Here is a 22608-nt window from a genome sequence, read left to right on the forward strand (position 1 = left end):
AATATTTATGCTGAAGATATCATGCGTGAAGGTTTGGAAGATTTAGAGACTGGCATCAAAATTGGAGGACTGAAGATAAATAACCTTCGTTATGCAGATGATACTGTGCTAATTGGTAATTCGAAGGATCATCTTAAAGAAACTCTGAGGAGAATATGTTAAGCAAATAAGAAAAATGGATTTTTTCTGAATGTGTGTAAAACTAATTTTATGATGAGTGGTGATAATCTCGGTTCCAGTAAAGTGAAGGTTAATGGGCAAGATATCGAAGAAGTTGATGAATTTGATTACTTAGGGTCGAGAATAAATAAAAATAGTGACTGCTCAAATGATGTAAAGAGACGACAGGCAGTTGCTAAAATGTTGGTCGTTGATCTGATAAAATTATGGAGAGATCATGATCTGTCCCTAAAGACGAAACTGAGAATCATTGATTCGTTAATTTTTCCAGTTGCCACTTATGGGTGTGAAGGATGGAAACTGAAAAGAGTTGACAGGAAGAAAATTGAGGCATTTGAAATGTGGTGTTAAATTACTGTTACAGGAGAATACTGCATATTTCTTACTTGGATCAAAGAACAAATTAATGGGTATTGAATAAAATTGGCAGGCCTAAAATCTTTCTTCATAGCATCAACAAAAGAAAACTCAAGTTTTTTGGTCATATAGTAAGAAGGGAAAACTTTCTATTGAAGAATATAATGGAAGGAAAAACCGAGGGAAAGAGGTGCAGAGGAAGACCTACAACTAGGTGGAAGGATGGGATCAGTGAACCTCTTAGCATGACACTTTGCGATGCTGCTCGTATAGCACATGATCGATGCAGTTGGAGGAATTTGTTGGTGGCCACAACAGCTCCTCAGTGAGCTATGTGACTGGAAGAAGAAGATATTCTATAATTTAGACTACCTCCCACCACCCTGCCCCTGATTCAAATTAGTGTGGTTCTACCATATACAGATTGCCAATTTTAACATGTTCTGTAACAGAGTGCGAACTGTTGGCCACTGGATAAAAATTTAATATGTGATATGATTTCAGCAATCAAATTATCTTAAAATCTGAATGCATACTACTCGTAACTATAAAGTACTATATTGTAAACTAGTTTTGAATGTCTCTCAAAATGAATGGTTTTATACATTGCAAACACAGCTGTAACCGTTAGAACGTGATCTGCTTATAACGTGATGCATGCATGGCTCCCATTTTTCATTAGTTGAAATGTGTTTTTAGCCACTGAAGATCAACATTTTGGTTTCCTTGCGAACACGTGGTGATATTTTCAGTTTAACATGAATCCACGATGCGCATTATCCTTTGATTTCCATAAGAACACTAATAAACGACTTGTAACTTTACTGCAAAGTATTTGAACATATACAGTATTTTTTTAAAAGGTTCACTAGGTGCATGTAAAATCACAGAAGTCATTTACATACAAGGCACAATCCTTTTGTTGTTTCATGCTGGTAATGATCTGTTTGATTTTTATTTCAGGTGAACAAACTGGCAAGCTGTCTTGTTTTACTTAATGCACTCATACAGAATAGGATATTCACTTGAGCAACAATTCAAGCATTTTAGTTTTAGTAGTAATTTAAAGAAATTTTTTAAACTTCAAAAAATGGAAGAAGTTTACTTTAGAAATAAAAATTGCTGCTCTTGATAGAATTGAGTCCAAAGTCCAGCAAATTCAAGTAGCTAGAGACCTTGGTGTGAATGAATCTACAGTGTGTGGATGGAAAGAAGAGGAGAAACGTTGTGATGCAGCCGATCGGGCTAGCCGGGTGGGTAAAGTGCCTGCCTGGCAACTCAAAGGTCGTTGGTTTGAATCCCGCCTCGGGCTTGAATCAGAGTAGAAAATGCAAAAACCTTAGGAGGTGCAATATGGCCACAGAAGCCGATGCACCAACAACTAACAAAAAAAAAAAACTTTGCGATGCAGCCAAGTCTATGGAAACAAGCGATGGACTTCAATGAAAACACTTGTGGCAACCTCAAGATGAACAATTGGATAAAGCTGTGTTTCCGATGGTTTGTTCAAGAATGATCTGAAGGTACACTTCTATCTGGACCCCATCTGCAAACCCAAGCTAAAAAATTCCACAATGATCTTTATGGAAATGAGTCCACAGCATTCATTGCAAGTAATGTTTGTTTATTTGGTTTTTAGGAGCATTAGCAACTAAGGCCATATTGCACCGGGATATGCGGTGGTCATTCCCTGACCTTTCCGCATCCTCCGTATTTGGTGGTGACGGGCTCGAACCCCGGTCTAATCAAGAAGCGTGTGCTACGCACTGCTGCTCCTTCCCACCTGGCTACGGAGGCACCTTTGCAAGTAATGGATGGCTAACATGTTTTTAAAAGTGGCATGAAATAATCAAAATAGCTATATCAGATGAGATATGTTCAGCTGATGATAAAGCTGCATACTGTTATCTTGCTCAGCTTCAGAAAATAATTGAAGATGGTGGCTATACTACAGAACAGGTATATAACTGTGATGAGACCGGACGTTTGTTATAAAATGTTACCCAATTCCACTCTGGCTTGAAAGAATAATGCTCAAAGAACACAAGGCTTCAAGCAAATGAAAGATAGAGTGGCTGTAATTTTCTGTGTAAACCAAACAGGAAATCACAAACTGAAGCCACTTTGCGTAGGAAAGTTTAAATCACCACGGTGCTTCCATTATGTGAACATGGCCTCTGTCATTTGCCAATGACTTTAACAAAAATGCATGAATGACTTCCAGCATTACTGAAAACTGGTTTCATAAGCAATTTGTACCTTCCTGTATGTAAACACTTATGCCAACAAGGGCTGGATACCACACTCTCTTGCTGCTGGATAACTGCCCTATCTATCCTCCTGCCAATAATGGTAGGAGGATAGATAGGGCAATTATCCAGCAGTTTGACCCGTTCAACACCTGCTGTTGTCGAACGGGTCAAACCACCTCCTGTTGACTGAACTGTAAAGAATTATGCAAGGTGGATGTTCATGGTGATCGAAGGTGCAGCATGTTGTGTGGGCTCAGTGACACTGTGCAACAGTTAACATCGCAATACAATATGGAGACTGCAAGAAAAATATCCCAAATGACGAGCACACTCAGACATAGGGTTCCACAGCAGATGATCCAAGAGACACTCTCTGCTCACCACTGATCATTGTCAACAGTGAATGCTGTGGTGTCAACAAGCTGGTTGGACCCTGGAGGACAGGAAACGAGTGTGCTGGTCAGACGAGTCCAGATACCCGGAGCAACACATTGACGAACACCTTCATGCATGGTGCCTGCTATTCAGACAGGTGGCAGTGGTTGCTTAATATGGGACATATTTTTCTGGCAAGAACTAGGCTCAATTTTTCACTTATGAGGTCTACCAGAAGCTCTTAGGAGACCATGTGCACCCTGACATGTTGCCCTATTTCATGGACTGAAACAGGATCTTCCAAGAGAATAATGTGCTGCATTGTCAGGCCCACACTGTACAAGTGGTTTGAGGTACACAGTGAAGTGTGCAAATTTGCCTGACTCAATTCAATTAAATACCTGTGGGATGTTTTGGAAAGGGAAGCGAAGCGCATGGACATGCAACCATTATCTGTTCTGACACTCAAATGCCTTGCATGAAGCATGGTTGCAGATCCCTACAAACATTTCCAGACGTTTAGTGGAGTCAGTGAATAGTGATTGTTATTCATGCGATTGTCAGCCCAACATGGTATTAAATGGTCAAATTGAGTGATAGTTCAGTGTATATATGCATCTGTGTGTAGATCAATAGATAGATTTATGTATGGATGTACAGTAGAACCCTCACAAATTCAGCATCCTTGGAATCCAGGATTTTTGAAAATTAGTTTTTTGAAAGTTGTGCACATAGCTAAGTATTTAGGGACAGTTCATTCCTTTTGTTAGATAATACAGTAGCTCTGATTCCTGTAATCTCAACAAAATGATAGTTGCCAGCATTAAGCTGAAATGTTAACCTATACTGCCAGAATTGTCCAGTGGTTGCCTAAAAAAAAAAAGGTTACAAGTTTCAATGCTACCTCCAGTATGGGTGTTGCTATTTTTCAGTATTTTTCTAGATGAGGTATAAATAGCGTGATATGATTGCAGCAATCAAATTGCCTTGAAAATTAAATACCTGCTACTATACTGTACTATATTGTGAACTAGTATTGAGTGTTTAGCAAAATGAATAATTATTATACATTGAGAATACCTAGCAGTGATGTCACTTTAGTTCTGCAAATTGCAGCTTCTTGCACCTAAGCAGCTCTAAGGAGATCTAATTTGAGGTGTTTAATTCTTTGAATGAAATTGAATTGAATAAGCTCAGTACTGATAGCGTCCTTCATCTTGCTCAGACCACACACACAAGAGAGCATAAATTCAAATTATGGAAGGATAATTTCAGGACAGATACGCAGAAATTTGCTTTCAGCTGGTGGATTGTTGGAACAAACTTTTCTAAATGGTGCTGTAGAAGTGGGTGGTTTGAATAAATTCTAGGAAGAATTAGACTGCTAATTTTTTTTAGGTTCTGCTGTATGTATATATATATATATATATAAGCTGGTATTGCATTCAGCAGTTATATTTTATTAACATAAATTTTATTTTATGAATTTCTTTAAATTAATGCAAGTGCATATCATAACCAGTTTGGTAGCAGTGCTGGTTTCAAGCACAAGTTGTATTGTTGTAAAGAGTATATTGTATCTAATGTATAGTGTTTTTTTTTTTTTTTTTTTTTTTTGGGTAGTTTTTGGCGCATCAGCTTCTGTGGCCATAATGTGCCTACACCAAGGTTTTTGCAGTACTTTGATCCAAGTCCGAGGCAGGATTCGAACCCGCGACCTTTGGGTTGCCAGGCAGGCATTTTACTCATCCAGCTAGCCCGGTCGGCCTAATGTATAGTAAATTTAGTGGTTCTTTAAACTTTGCTTCACTTAAACTTTTAAGCAAAACTCTTATGCTTAAATTTACTAGTGATTTTATTAGCTTTAAATTATTATTACTACTACAGTAACAGTTTTTCAGGTGGTTTCTTTCTTAGCAGATATCACATTATTATTGAATATTTAATTATCATTATGAGATGTAGTTTTTTAATGAAAGTTTTGATATTCACAAATAAAGTAATAAATATAATACTTGAAATTAAAAGCGCTATCAAGTTTCTGGAATCTATTTAATGTTAATAGTGCACAAATCATATGTTTTGCAGATTATTCTCTTACACCTCTTCATTGATTATAATCCCTGAAGAAGTGGAGCAGTTTGTTAGTTTGTTCTTTTGATATAATAGCAGGGTTACAATTACTGATTGCAGTTCTAGTTTTAGACTCTATTAACAATAAGTAAGTTCCAAAAACTTTACACGGATGAAGTGTTTTCAGTTCAAGTGTTTAGATAAATTAACAGAGTTTTGTTAAAATGTTTTATGAACATATTGTTGTGTTTTTAGGTGATACAAATAAACTAACAAAGGACAGTCCACCACCATTAAAGGAAGGCATAGATTATATTAATGTAAGAGAAGAAGATCAAATGGTGAGTATAAATGCTTAGGAATAAAGCACATCTTACTTCTAATGATTTAATTTTAGAAATTAATTTTACAATATTGTTGGCCAGCTTCTATGCACTTGTGGGCCGAAAGATAAATTTTGAAATTCAGATTGTGCAAGCTAAATATAACACTATTATAATAATATTTATGTAATATAATAATGCAGGCGGTCCCCAACTTACATAAACTTAACTCTTTTGGTAAGGTTTGAAATAAAAAAAAATTAAATTGTGTGTTGGGGTTGGAGATGGCATATGTGAAAAATGCAGTCCCTTCTGATGCATGTTGGTTCACATTTGTAATGTGCATTATTCAATCCGTGGTATTTGCTCAGTAATGATTTTTGAGAAATTAAAACACTATTATACCAAATTGAAGAGAGTTGCAAGGTGCAACTAGTAATTCTGACGGGTACTAACTGCCACTACCATTTGAATTAGCATTCAAATTCTAAAATTTTTAGAAATAAATAAGCAGAATCCCATACTCATCCAGGGGAAGCACAGTGACATAGTCTCTTGTTAAAGTATGGTGCAACTGCTGTCTTAAACAAGCTAGGGAATCCCCACTCCACTTAGCCTGCCTAGTGAATGCAAACACCCACTAAAGAAAAGGAATGAAAAAATTTAGGGGAACACAGTGACCACTTCAAGAGGCAACAGCACTTGGAAATTCCCAAACACTTGTATTCTGTCATTGCTTGCTAACAGCAACAGCAAAAAGAACCATGGATGCTCCAGTTTGAGCAGTCAAGTCTGATATGACAAAACAAAATACATGTTAAATATGGTTATCAAATAACTAGTAAACAACTCAAACTAAAAGACAAAATGCAAAGTAGATACCAACCATTCAATGAGAAGCCAAACCAAAATGCAAATATCCAATGTTAACATCCAATAACTGAAATTAAACAAAACTACATATTAACTATAAAATTAGATTGATTTGATTTAACACTCAACCATTTGACAAAAATAATATGTGAACCATTCTGTAGACAATTCTGTTGTAATCCATGCTTTCTTATTGGATGGGCAAATTACGGGCAATGTGATTTTTACAAAACCCTTTAGAGCTATTCGGTTTTCTGCTATGAACATCAGTAGAGGCTTCAGTTTAAAATCCCAGATGAGTTTCCACCCAACAAAGGTGTTAAACGATCTTTTGATGCTTTATATCCAGGTTGGGCATTTTTTATTTTCAGCTAAAGTTTGTGAGGGCATTTTTTTCCAGAACAGTCCAGTTTCGTCGATGTTGAAACCTTGTCCGTCCTTGTAGCCATCTTCCTCAATGGTGTCTTTCAGTTCACTGGGAAATCTTGCTGCAGCATCTTTGTTTGTGCTTGCACTTTCACCTGAGATACGAACATTGTGAAGCTCAACACGATTTTTAAATCGGAAAAACCAACCACGACTGGCTGTAAATATTTCTTTAGTCTCCTCCTCTTCATTTTCTTCTTTTTCCTTCAGTGTGTTATAAAGGCTCATGGCTTTCGCTTGAATGATGTTTTGACTCAAAGGAATTTTCTTTGGATTACAATCTTCTATCCATATTAATAAAAGACATTCCATGCGGTGCCAACTCTATTGTCTCACATGCACATATGCCATTAGCTCTCCTCAGACAGTCAGCGGCAACAGTGTTCAGTGTTCCATCCTGACAAGACAAAGTGATAGCTTTTCATTTCACAATTTATTTTTTACCCCTTTAAATACAAAACAATGAGTCAAAAAAGAAAAAGTAATGAAAGCAGAAGCTACTAAATGTAAATGGCTTACATTAGAAAAAAACTTGATATTATCAAGCAGTAGCGTAGCTACCCTTTTTCAGGCATGGAGGCAAAGAACATGTTTAGGCCCCTACTTAATTAAAATTGCAAAACGAGGAGACAGCCAAAGGCACCGAGCCCCTAAAGGGTCTGGGCCTGGAGGCAATTGCCTTGCCTGCCTACATGGTAGCTACGTCACTATTATCAAGTGCCATGAAGATGGTGTATCATATGCTAAAATTGTGCGGGAAAATGGAATGAACGAAGCATCAGTGCGAACGATTATTCAAAAGAAGGATCAGTATAAAGAGCAGGGAATTTCTACAGCATTTTACATGACGAAATTGATAACTAAGCAAAGAAGTTCACTATCGATTAAGTACATGTACCTAGGCTACGATAATGCAGCATATATGTAGAGTACGTGTCTACGATATTATTGTAAATTTTCAAATAAAGTTGATAAATCATAAAGTTTATCGATTCCTCTGAAAACTAATAAATTTATTATAAGTTAAGATATAAAAATATAAACAAACAGGAGCCTTTGGGGTGATGGAACATTATAGTCATAAAGCAATAAACTTTATGACTATTATGGAACCCAATACCAAAGGCCTTTTCACAGACAAACTTAATTGAAAACCGTGTTATAGTGAAACCTGTGATGTTTGAAACCATGCTAAGTGAGGTATTGCTGTATATCTATCTTGAACCACTGATGGCATTATTTTCCTAGAACAGAGATCAAGCTTACAGGTCTGTAAATACTCACTTTTCCCTTTGATCCCCTTTGTGAAAAGTAGAGACATTTGCATATCTAATTTATAGGAATCTCCCCCCCTGAATCAAAGTATGCACTTATAATTATGGCCAATGGCCTGTTTGTCTCTTTTGCTGCTTGTTTTATTATTATTGAATAGATTGCATTTTATTATAATTAGATAAAATTAGTTCAGCTGTAGGTGCCTTGCTGACTTTTAAATTCAACAATTTTTTTTTTTCACTTTCTATTTCAGTTTTCAGAAAATCGTTTAGCTCCTAGTTATAACTTGGGGTTTATTTCTGGTATTCTCATTTCTAAAAACTCCTTCATGGGTAAATGTAGAGGCCAAATATATATTAGTTTATTAGCAACTTCAACAGGATCATTAGTAGTTGCACTATTCATATCTAGTGAGCCAATATGATTCATCCCTTTCCTTCTAGTGTTAACATAAGCAAAGAAGTCTTTTCTACTTTTCTTTACATTTTTAGTCAAGGACTAGTCATAATCTGCCTTAGCTTGTCTAACTCTTTAATGACTTGATTGCAGACTAGTTTGTACTTACTCTAAGTGTCGGCACCCCCAGTTCATTTATAATTTTCCATGTATTTTTCCTCATCTGACACTTGTCTTGTCAGTTCGTGTGACATCCATTTAGGTCTAACTTTGGACAGTATTTCAAAGAAATACCGTTCAAAGTATAGAAATACTTAGTAGCTTCTATGTTTACTTTCCTGAATGCTTCCCATTTAGGATTTGCAGTTAGTAACACCATCGTTCCATTGAAAAGAATTTAAGAACTGTCTAAGACCAATGTAGTCAACTTCATGAAAGCAAAATCCTTTTCCTTTACTCTTGATTGTAGTTACATCTTTAAGTTATGTTTGTTATTTGGTTTTTAGGAGCATTAGCAACTAAGGCCATATTGCTCCGGGAGATGCGGTGGTCATTTCCTGACCTTTCCGCATCTTCCGTATTTGGTGGTGACGGGCTCGAACCCCGGTCTAATCAAGAAGCGTGTGCTACGCACCGCTGCTCCTTCCCACCTGGCTACACATCTTTAAGTAAATCCCACATCAATGTGTTGCTGCTGCCTTGTGTTTCTTTTATTGAGAGATTTTTAATGCATGAGGAGTCACTGCTGATAATCAGATAAAGAGTATTGTTTTCTTGTGTTGTTGTATATTGCTGTACAAAGCAGCTGTAGAATAAATCCAGAAAATTTCTGCTACAGTGCAAGTGACAAGATCACAAGTTCTAGTCAGTATCTAGAACTTGTGGAATTGCTCATTATAAAATGTTCTGTTTTACTGGCCCACTCTAATTATCTGTATAGTATCATTAAATTTATTAATTTTGACTGTTAATCAATTAATTTGTATTTAAGCGGAAATCATTCTGCAGACTAGAGCAGCAAAGCAACAGGCACAAAGTAGTGGGGGTGCTGTGGCTTAGGGAGAAACTGAAGGCGCGATTCTCCAACATATAACAACCTAACAAAATGGGCAACTTGTGAAATGTTTGCAGACCTTTCTGGAACAAGACATGATCCAGCCAAAGGGGGATGTCTTTGTGTGTGCTAGGTGCAGGGAATGTGAAGAAATTAGGCGCCAACTCAGCATTATGATGGATGTTTATGAGAGTTTGAAGAGTAGGGTCGATGCCCTCAAAGGAATTAAAATGGGGAGCCCCATCAAGCTCTCAGCTGCCCAACTCAATGCCAGAGCTCATACTTGTGCACGGACAACACAGCAGTAATTTCCAAAGCAGAATACACTGGTCCCACATGAGATGGTTATAGTCGGTGACTATATTGTCAGGGAAACTGGAAATGTGTTGTGCAAGAAGGATAGGAGGAATAGGATCAGGATATGTGTGCCAGGGGCTAAAGATGATGACGTTGTAGAGCAGATATCATCTTTTGTTGGCATAAAAGGTGATATTGTTGTACAAGTTGGTGCCAATGATATTAAGAGAAGGAGATCTGAGGACTTACTTAACAAGTATAGGGCAGTGTTGGGAAAAGGAGGATTGAATTTGAAAGTGTGTTTGCAATTCTGCCCAGCCATGATGGGAGGGTGTATATGTTGAGAGAATTGTCAATCAATTCAGCCCTGGAGAGACTGTGCAAGGCTTATGGGGTAGAATTTTTCTCAGCATTTTGTGTGCTTCTTAACAGGAGAGATTGTTTTTACAGGGATGGGTTACACTTGAATAGAAGTGTATCTCATCCTCCTTATCACTAATGCTAGGAGCATTAGTGTTAAGGAGGTGATTATCCCCTTGTATAAGGCCATGGTTAGGCTGCATATTGAGTACTGTATACAGGTCCGGAGGCCTCAATTAAGGAAGGATGTAGATCTACTGGAACAAGTGCAGATAAGGGCAACTAGACTGGTAAAGAGAACAAGAGGATACTCTTACTAAAAAAGGCTTCAGTTCTGAAAATTGCAGTGTTTTGAGACTGCAGGTAAATGCACCTGCAGAGAGATCTGATAAAAGCCTTGAATGTATTGGGTAAGCTGAATATTTTGCACCTACATTCACACATGAGGAAGTCTGTAGGCAAGTGGAGGCCAGAAGCTTATCAAACTCTAGCAGGGAGCTAAATGATTTTGTAATAACTGAGAGCAAAGTGGAGGAGAAATAGTTGAAGTTGACCATAAGAAAGGCACCTGGGGTGGATGGGATCTATCCAGTTATATTAAAGGAGGTAGCAAAGGAAGTAAGCAAACCCTTAGCCATAATTATGAAATCTTCCTTGGACTCGGGGGAGGTCCCGATGGACTGGAGATGCGTCCTCAATTCACAGAGGGGGGGATCAAAGGGTGATATGAGTAATTACAGACCCGTTAGTTTAACTTCTGTTCCGGGGAAAATAATTGAGTCACTGGTTAAAGAAGTATTGCAGGGTCAGCTAGACAAGACAGCAGTAATAATTCAGATACAACATCAGTTTGCTAAGGGGAAGTCTTGCCTGACCAATTTGATTGGATACTACGATGTGGTCACAAAGGAACTGGATGCAAAAAATAATTTTGATATCGTATACTTGAATTTCAGGAAAGCTTTTGATACTGTAGCACATGGAAGACTGCTGTACAAATTGAAGCAGTATGGAATTAAAGGCAAGTTGCTACAATGTATAAAAGGATGGTTGAGTGGGGGGGGGGGGTCAAGACAGAGAGTGGTAATCAGTGGATAGACACTGCTCTTTCTGGACTAATGTTATTAGTGGAAGCCCCCCCCCCTCCAGGGTTCAATGTTGGGCCCATTGTCATTTTCTGTATTTATCAATGATATTGATGAAGGTATGTCACGGTTAATGTCCAAGTTTGCCGATGGTCCGAAGATTGGCAGGGTTTTTAATGACAGTAATGACAGTATGCTACTGCAAAAGGATCTAAAAAAGGTGGACAGATGGGCTGAGAGGTGCAACTGAAGTTTAACATTGACAAATGGGAAGTACTGCATATGGGTAGAAGTATGCAGTACTTTACATGTAGTACTTAGTACCGTGCTTGGGTTGGAGGTACTAAGTACTATAAGTTCTAATACCTCTCGTGTTTGGGGTTTACATAAAAAAAAAAAAAAAAAAAAAAAGAAGTAACCCAGAGTAACTAACCAACTGTGTGGTATTATACTCAGGTTAGTGGAGAATGAAAAGGATCTAGGAGTAATTTTGCAATCAGATATGAAGTTTTCTGAGCAGTGCAGACAGGCAGCAAGAGCAGCTTATGGGGTCTTGTCAATGATATACTGGAATTTTGCTAGCAGGGATAAGAAGGTCATGTCCCCTTGTATAAGGCAATGGTCAGGCCACACCTAGAGTACTGCATATGGGTCTGAAGGTGTCATTTTAGGAAGAATGTAGAAGCTGCTGGAACGAGTACAGAGTAGGGCAATGAGATTGTTGAATGGAACAAAGCGTTGCTGTTACAAAGAAAATCCTAAGTTCTGCAAATTGCAGCATCTGGAGACTAGGCAGCTGCGAGGTGATCTGATTGAGGTATATAAGGCCTTGAATGATTTGAACAAGCTCAATGCTGATGGGATTCTTTCTCTTGCTCAGATTACTCACCTGAGGGGACATAAATTCAAATTGAGGTAAGACAATTGTAGAATAGATGTGTGGAAAGTTGCCTTTAGCTGGCATGTGGTTGATAGTTGGAACAAACTTCCATCTTTCGTAGTGGAGGTTGGCAACTCAAATAAGTTTAAGGCAGAACCAGACAAGCATTTTGAGTGAATGGATGGGTGAAATGGGAATTTTTTTTTTGGCTGATGCTTTATAAGCTTGCTTTCTTGCATCCTTTGCCTCTGTTAATGCTAATGGCATTCTTCCACTTGCTGAGACTACATGTGAGTGGACATAAATTTAAGTTGAGATAGGATGGTTGCAGGATAGATGTGTGGAAGTTCGTCTTCAGCCAGCGGGTGTTTGTTTGTTGGAACAGGCTTCCATCTGTTGTTGTGGAAGTGGATGGGTTGAATAAATTCAAGGAAGAACTAGACAAATTCTTGGTGGGTAAAGATGGGTGAACTGTGTAGGTGTTTTTCCCTTTTTTTTTTTTTTTTTTTTGGCTGATGCTATATAAGCTTGCTTTCTTGCATCATTTGCCACTACCCTGCAATACTCACTGGACTTTGCTGCTAAACTATCAAAAACCATTGGTGCTTTGATAGAAGAAATAAGAAAGGATATATTATCACACATTGGAAACTCCACCGTTGTATCTCTAATTGTCTTCATCTTACTGAGTACAGTATAGTCATTTGGCCTATACAGTAATGCACTCCTACTCTCATATTTGTTTTCCCAGTGTGTATATATCACACCAAACTGACTCAACATTGCAGTGGTCACCCACATCAGATGGGCACACTATCTGATTACACAAAATGTTGGAAAAGTAATTAATGGCAGGAATGAGGGTTTGCTACCACAAGAGTAGAGAAATAAAGCAGATTGTTTTGCAACTTCAAGGTGGTGTATAATGAAAGATATCCTGGGTAATTTTACAGTTTTTTTTTTTTTTTTTTTTTTGTCCTCGCTTTTTCCCATTATATATGGGAGTCAGTTTTTATTGTTTTGGCATGAAATTTTTGCAGCCGGATGCCCTTCCTGACGCCAACCCTCACCCTTTGTCCAGGCTGGGGATATGCAGTGGTCATTCCCTGACCTTCTGCATCCTCCGTATTTGGTGGTCACGCACTTGAACCCTGGTCTAATCAAGAAGCATGTGCTATGCACTACTGCTCCTGCCCACCTGGCTACGGAGGCCCCCTGGGTAATTTTACAGTCTAACATGAAATCTTCTGTGCAGTGCAGCCAGGCTGCTAGGATAGCTCATGGGGGTTTTGTCAATGATATGCAGGAATTTTTTCATCAGGGACAAGGTGGCTATCCTGCTGTGTCAAGAAATGGTAAGTTTCAACTTAAGTACTACATATAAGTCTGAAAGCCTCATCTTAGGGAGGTTGTGGATATTTGGAATGAGTGCAAAGAAAAACAAGATTGGTATGGGGAACAAAAGGAGATACTCTTGCTAAGAAAGACTTCAGTTCTTTAAATTACAAAATACTAAAACATAGGCACATGTGGAGACCTGATTGAAGTGTTTGAGGTTTAAATGGATATAGTAAAGTAAATGCTGATGGCATCCTTACTCATTCTTGGATGAATGCACACAAGGAGATAAATTGAAATTGAAAAAGGATGGTTGCAGGATAGATGTGCAGAAATTTTCATTCGACCTAAGATGGAAAAATAATGCGGGTAGTTTTTTGGCCGATGCTGTATAAGCTTGTTTCCTTACATTGCTTGCCACTTCTGCTACTGCTACAGAATTTTAATGTATTTTAAGTTTTTTCAAAATTAGATAAAAAAAAATAATAAAATAAAATGTATTTCCCACAAACATGTGCCCAATTCTATACAGTTAGAAAGCTGTGGATGTTTGATATTTAACAATGGCTATGAAATTTTATTGGTAAAAATAATAAAAATAGAAAAATAATTAATTGTAATTTTTCCATTGAAAATTCCTATAGCCATTTTGTAAAATTCAAACTAGCATAGCTCATTTACTAGTCATAATTGGACACATGTTTATTTGACTTTTTTTCCCTTTCTAGGTCCTAAGAATGTGTGCCAGGAATTTATTGCACATATTTTTTTAAAGTATGTATGCTAGATATTCTGTAGCTCCCTGCAATCTATATATATATATATATATATTTTTTTTTTTTTTTTAAGGTGAAATAAAAGACCTATTAAAAAAAAAAAAACAGAAAAAGTAGTACAGTAGTAGTAAATGTTGACTGGAAACCCCCTCTCTTCCCTTGGCAATCAATAAAAAAAAAAAAAAAAAAAACAACCTTTCCCTCTTCATTCCATTCAATCAGTATTCATTAATTTATATAAAATGCTATCACTTTTCGTCCTTGTTTTCTGTAGTTTCGGAATGTTTTTAGTTTACCAAAATATGTAGATGTTTACTATTTACCCTTTAACTTTTCAATTAGATACTATGAGCCAAATAAAAAAAAAAAAAAAAGAGGGTGTTTCATGTTCTTAACTTGGACTACTGGTTGCTGAGCTATGATCTAGATTAATAACTGTTTATGTTAGTTTGTAGTGTAATAAAAATTTTTTTATACACAGGACCTGTATATTTTTTACCAGAATTTGTTTTATATATTTTATATAAAAATGTAAATTTTTATATTTTTTATACAGGAGATCTATGGTTACAGACCTCATCCTTTCTATACTTTTCTAACTTGGATAGGAATAATATTAACTGTCGGTCTTCTCCGTTTAGTATTCCACTGGCATCCGGAATGGATGTTGTATTGTACTCATATTCATTGTGATCTTGAATGTGCATCAAAAGTTCTTCTTGTGGTGAGTATAGGTTTGAATTGCCTCCTCTCTCCTGAAAAAAGTGGATACTGTAATATTGGTTAGCAATATGAGATGGTATCAATGATACTTGTAAAAAAGTTAAAACTTAGAATCTGGATGTTACTAACAAATTAGAAGATTTAGTGTTCCAAGTTTCATTGTAAAAGTATTGCATTCTTTATACTGTATGTTATTGAATGTTTTTTCTGTCAAAGCTGGTTTCTGTAGCAGTTACGGTTTCTTATAAATAGCAGGATTTATGCATTAGTTGAAGCATTTGTCCAGAAAAGTATATTATTGTGTGGTCTATTTAAATGAGCGACTTTACTTGTAAAGATTTATTTTTTCTTTTATGTGCATGAAAGCCTCCTTACAGATGTATACACTGTTTTAATGTATAATCGCTGGCTATGGTTCTGGAATAAGGTTTATGTATGATTGTATTACACATTGCAAGATAAACCTGTATGGTATATTAAAAAAAAAAAAAAGTGTATAGCCCATTGTTAACTGTTGTGCTGATATATCAGCTGAAGAAAGCCTTTTATAGTTGTAAACTCCTCTGGCTCCAGCCATACAGAGTATAAATAGAAATTTATTAATGTGCTTGGTGAATGTGTTATCCTTTGTGTGTGATTGTGCACATAGTTTGATTGAGTTTTTTTTTTTTTTTTTTTTTGCATTGACAACAGAAAGAATTGAACCAGAGAAGAAAAGGCATGAAAAGTAAAGTACTCAGAGCATATTTTGTGAAAGATCTGTTCAGATATCATGAAGTGATTTGGATACTTCACAATTAATAGAATGAGTATTTAGCCAAGCTGAAATTTAGCAGTAATTTGAATATAGATAACTAGGAATTATGGAATTTATTCAATTGTTTTGTAACTTCAATTTATTTATTACAGTTTTACTACACATTGTGTGTGACTATAGAAAAAAAAAGGAAATCATAAAATGTTCAGAATTAAGCTCAGTGCTGAGTGGAGTGTAGTCCACTGCTAATTAAATATACCAGCTGTTCCCAAACTACTGAGATTTGCGGACCCCCTTCAAAAATCAAAACAAGTTTGCAGACCCCTACATATATATAGGGTGTTTCAAAAGTGATGGTCAATAATTTAAAGGTGAACTGTACAGACTACAATATGCAAAAAAAGCCTAGTAAACATGGGTCCTTAAGTGAATTGTTTGAGATATTGCACATTTCTAGTTGGGATTCACCACTGACAAGGTGAACGGTACAGAGTTGGGATCCACCACTGACTTGTTTGTTTAGGTTAGGTTATGCTCATTCTCTTCGTTTCCCCTCTCCCAATGCTCTGAGACATAGAAGGCATACTAGTACTTGTCAAAGAATAGTCAACGTGGAAAGAGGTTATAACAACGAAGAGTATGCGGACATGCGCTTCATGTATGGTAAAGCCAACGGCAGTGCACTCAAGGCTGCACTTTTGTACCAAGAAGCATAATCCCCCCGAAGTCAGCCCAACAGGTGCACATTCATCAGGGTATATCAATGCCTTAGAGAACACAGGCGCTTCACACATAGAGTATGAGCAGGTAGGCCCAGAAGCATGACACCTGATGTTGAGGAAAAGGTGTTAGAAAGAACATCCTGTAACTTGTAGCATCTGTAAAATCCTGTGGTGTTGAAACCAAAAATTAAAAATGTATTATCTTATGTTTAATAAAACCACCCTTAGCAAAGAATTCACAGCATTTTTGCTAAACTAGTGCTCCCATAGTCAGTGGCAGATGTTAACAGAAAATGTGCATTATCTCGAAAATGGTTCATTTGCAGCCCGATGTTCACTGGGACTTTTTTTTTTTTTTTTTTTTGCTTATTTTAGTTTGTACATTTCACCTTTAAATTATTGACCATTTTTGAAACATCCTGTATATATATGTGTGTGTGTGTGTGTGTGCGCGCGTGCGTATATATATATATATATATATATATATATATATATATATATATATGAAAATATATATGAATATAATGAAAATACGGTGTACCCTGGGAGCCATATACGTGTTGACCGAAAGGGGGAGGGAAAGATAGGAATCAAAATTAAAATAAATATAACAATAGAAAAAATAAACCAAATGGAATTTTGAAGAGACAACCAAGGTGGAAATAGCATTGCGGTTTCATTCATAATTTTAGTGTCTTCTTCAGAGGTCATCCTTAATTTCGATTCCTATCTTCCCCCCCCCCCTTTCGGTCAACACGTATATCGCTATCAGGGTACACCGTATTTTCATTAGTCTAATTCTAAGCATAAATATCTACTTACTATATTTTATACTAATAATAATAATTCTTTATATATACATTATGGTTGTAGGGTATTTTTGCGTTAGCATTGACCCTGATCCATATTTCATGTTATCGTAATACTGCTTATCTAATCTTATCTAAATCTTAATCCCCCCCCGCATATACCAATAGCTTCTCCATTCTATTATTCTAAAAGATTATATATTATATATATATATATATATATATATATGAACACTGGGTTTTCTGAAAAGAAAATTCAAAGTTTTATGTATGAAACAACCGAACTTTATTCTTATTTTTATACAGATATATAATAATAACTTTATTTATCATCAACTTGCTATACATAGAACTAGTAATTTTAAATATGTATACAATTATATATACTAATTGTATTGAAAATAAGTAATGTTCTATAATGAAATTCGTTGTGATTCTATTCTGTGATTCTTAGAAAGGCTTAAAATTCTTAGAAATTCTGTGATTCTTAGAAAGGCTTTTGATACTGTTGCACATGGAAGACTGCTACACAAATTGGAGCAGTGTGACATTGGAGGCAAATTGCTGCTATGGATAAAGGGGTGGTTGAGGGGGAGAAGACAGAGAGTGGTAATCAATGGACACTGCTCATCGTGGACTAATGTTATTAGTGGAGTCCCTCAGGGCTCAGTGTTGGGTCCATTATTGTTTTCTGTATTTATAAATGATATTGATCAAGCTTAATGTCCAAGTTTGCAGACGATACAAAGGTTGGCAGGGTTGTCAAGGACACTACTGACACTATGCTGCTGCAACAGGATCTGGAAAGGTTGAGCAGATGGGCTGAGAGGTGGCAAATGAAGTTTAACATTGACAAATGTAAAGTACTACACATGGGAAACAGCAACCCCAGAGCAACGTATCAACTCTGTGGTACTACACTGACAGTGGTAGAGAATGAAAGGGACTTGGGAGTGGTTGTGCAGGCAGATATGAAGTTCTCTGAGCAGTGCAGATGGGCTGCAAGAGTAGCTCATGGAGTATTGTCAATGATATACAGGAATTTTTCCAGCAGGGATAAGGAGGTGATTATTCCCTTGTATAAGGCAATGGTCAGGCCACACCTAGAGTACTGTATACAGGTCTGGAGGCCTCATTTCAAGAAGGATGTAGAGCTGCTGGAACGAGTACAGAGAAGGGCAACAAGATTAGTGAATGGAACAAAGGGGTGCTCTTACGAAGAAAGGCTTAAGTTTTGCAAATTACAGTGTCTGGAGACTAGGCACCAGCGAGGTGATCTGATAGAGGTGTATAAAGCCTTGAATGGTTTGAGCATGCTCAATGCTGATGGGATTCTTCCTCTTGCTCAGAATAATCACCTGAGAGGGCATAAATTCAAATTGAGAAAAGACAGATGTAGGATAGACGTGCGGAAATTTGCCTTTAGCCAGCGGGTGGTTGGTCGGTGGAACAGACTTCCATCCCTTGTAGTGGAGGTTGATAGCCTAAATAAGTTTAAGGCTCAGCTGGACAGGTATTTTGAACGAACAGAGGGGTGAAGTGGAAGTGGGGTTTTTTTTTTTTTTTTGGCTGATGCTGCATAAGCTTGCTTTCTTGCATCAAATGCCTCTACTAATGCTAATGCTATCAGTATATTATTTTAAGAAAATAAACATACAGTGGAATCTCGTTAATACAAAGTTCAAGGGACCTAACTTTTCGAGTTTTGTAATAATGAGGTTTGTAGTTACGAGTTCCCCCAAAAGTGTCAAAATTTTTTACCTTTTTTTTTTTTTTTTTGGTGCATACTGTACAACTAAGAATAATAATAAATAATAATAATATCAAAAATAAATTAATAAAATAAAATAAAAAGAAAAGCCTTGTCTAACAATACAGTAATAGGAATAACATATTTTTTAAAGATTTTATTTGTAAGATAAACTAAGAGAAAAGCCATATTAGCGAAAATGAAAATATTGTACAGTATATATTTTGATATATACAATATTTTAGTATCACAGTAAAACAAATTACAACCTTAATATAAAAGGAGACATACAAACCATTAACTTTTTAATAAATTAATCTAATTTAAAGAAAGAATCCGGTTGTTTGCACAGTTTTTGTACTATATGCATTTTTAACTACAGCACAGACATTATCAAATGCAACAGTTGTTTCTTTATGAACGTTACTGCAGGCAACACATTCTCTATTATGTTCAATGCATTTTGGGCATCTTTTTTAGATGGCAGTGTGCACCCTTTTTCACTGGTAACAAAAACATCATCGATTTGTTTGGTACCCAGCAGCTCTTCTGGTGTTGGCTTTGCAGTGGTAGCACCGTCATCATCCACCTTTACAAACTCTTCAAATTCGCCAACCAAATGCCGTATGCTCCTTCAAATTCCTCCATTCCTCACTGTTGCTATCACATTCGTCTGCTGGACCATGTTTTTCGATTATGTTCTCTCCAAAACCACTTTCTGAAGCAGTTGATTATTATACTTGATGTAATACTTTCTCAAGCAATAACAAGATTACGGATAGCATCCAAGACATTCCAATTTGGCTGCAAATTGTTCCCTCCTTCTACGTTGCGGATTAAATACCTTATCAGGTGGGCTCTATATGCTCTTTTGAGGTTATAAATAATGCCTTGATCCAGTGCTTGCATTAAACTGGTGGTATTGGGAGGTAAAAACAACAGTCGTATATTTGTCAACTTGAGTGTTTGGGCAGAATGTGCTGTACAACGGTCTAGAATCATCAAAATGTTCCTTTTTTCTGAAGCCATTCTTCTGTCCAATTTTGATAACCAAGAATGAAAAATTTTGACCGTAAGCCAAGCACTTCTATTGGCCTTGTAATCACAGGGAAGTCGGTTAACTGCTTTAAAACATCTTGGCTTGGAAAACTTACCAATCACAAGGGGCATAGTTTTGTACTGCCATCTGAATTTCAGCATAACAGAACAGCGAGTCTTTGTTTACTTAATTTTCCACCATGAAAAGACTCTCTTCGAACAATAAATGTTTTGTTTGGCAGCAAATATTATAAAATAAACATGTCTCGTCAAGATTAAAAATATCTTTGCCTCATATTTTTCAAGGATGGACTGTACAGAACACAACCAGTCTGTAGACTTTTCTTTGTCGACTAATCCAGACTCACCGCAAACATTTTGCAAAACCAAGATATCCCTGTCTTTAAATCTTTGGAGCCAGCCACTGCTGTATTTGAAGTCGCTAATCCCATGTTGCTGAGCTAGATATTGGCAAATTAGATGCACGCATTTGTTGGTACCACTCGAAAAGTTTTGTTTCAAGTTCCTCATGTTTTGTACCATGAATTCGTTTCCTGTTTTTCATTACTGCTCCAGTGTCACGCACTTCTTCACGGCGCCTCCGTAGCCAGGTGGGAAGGAGTAGCAGTGCGTAGCACACACTTCTTGATTAGACTGGGGTTCAAGCCCGTCACCACCAAATACGGAGGATGCGGAAAGGTCAGGGAATGACCACCGCATATCCCGGAGCAATATGGCCTTAGTTGCTAATGCTCCTAAAAAAAACCAAATAACAATAACAATAGCACTTCTTCAAGTCTGTTTCAGTTTTTCAGTATTGTAGTAAAGTAAGTAAAGGGATGTTTTATTCTTTTGCAATGTCTGCTTTGCATCTTTCCATCCTATCAGCCTTTTGTATAATTCTTAGTTTAATTTCCAGGCTTAATTCTGTCTGTCTACGTTTTTTCGCCATAATGCTGCTGGATAAGATTTAATATAAACAAATTTTAAATTAATTTAAAGACACGTTCTGAAAAAGACATCAGCTGACCCTATTCCCGTGGAGAGCAAGGGAGTGCATGAAAACAACTTAGAAAATTTTTTTATTCTTTTGTTAATTTAACAACTCATCCTTCAGAAAGATGTTTTTCAGAGTGCACTTGACATTGTAGCTATACAACATCAAGTGCAAACACTTGACATTGTATAGCTACAACGTCACACCAATTTATGGTACAAACTGCTTTTGTGTAAACAAAAGCAGTTTGTACCATAAACTGCTTTTGTTTACACAAAACTGATTTCTAACAAGTCAGTGCCATCCTTCAGGAAGTAAGGAGCCAGGTGGCCCGGGGCAATAATGGGATCGCTCTGCCAAGATTTGTATTAAACATACAAAACGACAATATTTATTTCTCATGGGGTGAAAAAGAACTTTGTAATACATATTAACCAAATTTTGTAATAAACGAATATATTTACATAGAAAAGCCTATCCTTTCGCAGGGGACTGGTATGTGCTTCATATAAACGAGTACTTTTTATAAACCGAGTTTGTATTAATGAGATTTTACTGTATTACTTGATACCTTCTGAATGTTTTGCAGACCCCCTGGAACTGGTCTAATGACCTCCAGGGTTCCGTGGATCCCAGTTTGGGAAACACTGAAATATACTGTAGTGGAATAGCACTGGAAATATAGGGTGGTCCAGAAAAAAGGTTTAGTGAAATGGAACTCCTGTTTTCTGTTTCAGCTCAAAAAAAAAAAGTAAGTGAAAGGACTTACTTTTGGGGAAATATGCTACCTAGGTCATGGAAATTTCATTTGCTCAAATAAATATAGTGGATTCTGGTGAATTGGGACATACGTTAATCGAGTCAGCTGTTTATTTGGGACAAAATTTTAAGAACAGAAACAAAACAAATATTTAGCCTGAATTTGTTCTGCTTATTTGGGCCAACTCGCCGCTTAATTGGGGCAGTGAAGGTCATGATTGAACAATGAACTGTATGTAGATGGCACGCACGCTCATAACATAGAGATCATGCGGACAGCAGCCGAGTCAGTTATTGTGAAGATGTGCTGTTGAGCGGTTGTGTTATGTTTGTTTTGTGTTGTGGTAATTGGATTCTGATAGAAATTTTTCTCGCAGTTGTTTACAATCACATTAGGTACATATGTATATGTCTTGTGGGTTAGCATAGATTAAAACTCTACCAAACAGTGCACTGATTTTTTTCAGTACATTTAAGACCCCTGTCAAGATGCCACGTAAAGATTTGTCACTTTCAGAAAAAACCCCTATTCTTGACAAGATAAAAAGTCAACCCCCTAACATTAAGTCATTGTCAGCTAGCAGAGATAATTAAGGTGCCAAAATCTACAATTTCACGACTGCTACAGCAACAAGAAATACTTAGAGAGGAGTGAACATTGCGCGTGGGTTTAAAGAAAACATCTCATAAGTGAAAGAAGGAAGGCAAAGGTCCAGACTGTCGAGGATGCTTT

General features: G+C 36.8%; 1 protein-coding gene across 5 annotated transcripts in view; it reads left to right on the forward strand.

Annotated features, from left to right (window-relative positions):
* LOC150079142 (polyamine-transporting ATPase 13A3-like) overlaps positions 1-22608 on the forward strand; it is a 750840-nt gene that overhangs the window by 135441 nt on the left and 592791 nt on the right. For all 5 annotated transcript variants that reach the window (XR_016547547.1, XR_016547548.1, XR_016547549.1 and 2 more), the window contains exons 2-3: positions 5493-5578; positions 14877-15044. Coding sequence is in view for 2 of the 5 variants with exons in the window: in XM_090383358.1 (XP_090239484.1) it covers positions 5493-5578; positions 14877-15044 (254 nt within the window). In the remaining 3 variants the exon portion in view is untranslated. The remainder of the gene's footprint in view (positions 1-5492; positions 5579-14876; positions 15045-22608) is intronic.

Source organism: Mastigoproctus giganteus, chromosome 10 (genome assembly GCF_048544385.1).
Source record: "Mastigoproctus giganteus isolate SK-2022 chromosome 10, ASM4854438v1, whole genome shotgun sequence".
Taxonomy (NCBI): Eukaryota; Metazoa; Arthropoda; class Arachnida; order Uropygi; family Thelyphonidae; genus Mastigoproctus; species Mastigoproctus giganteus.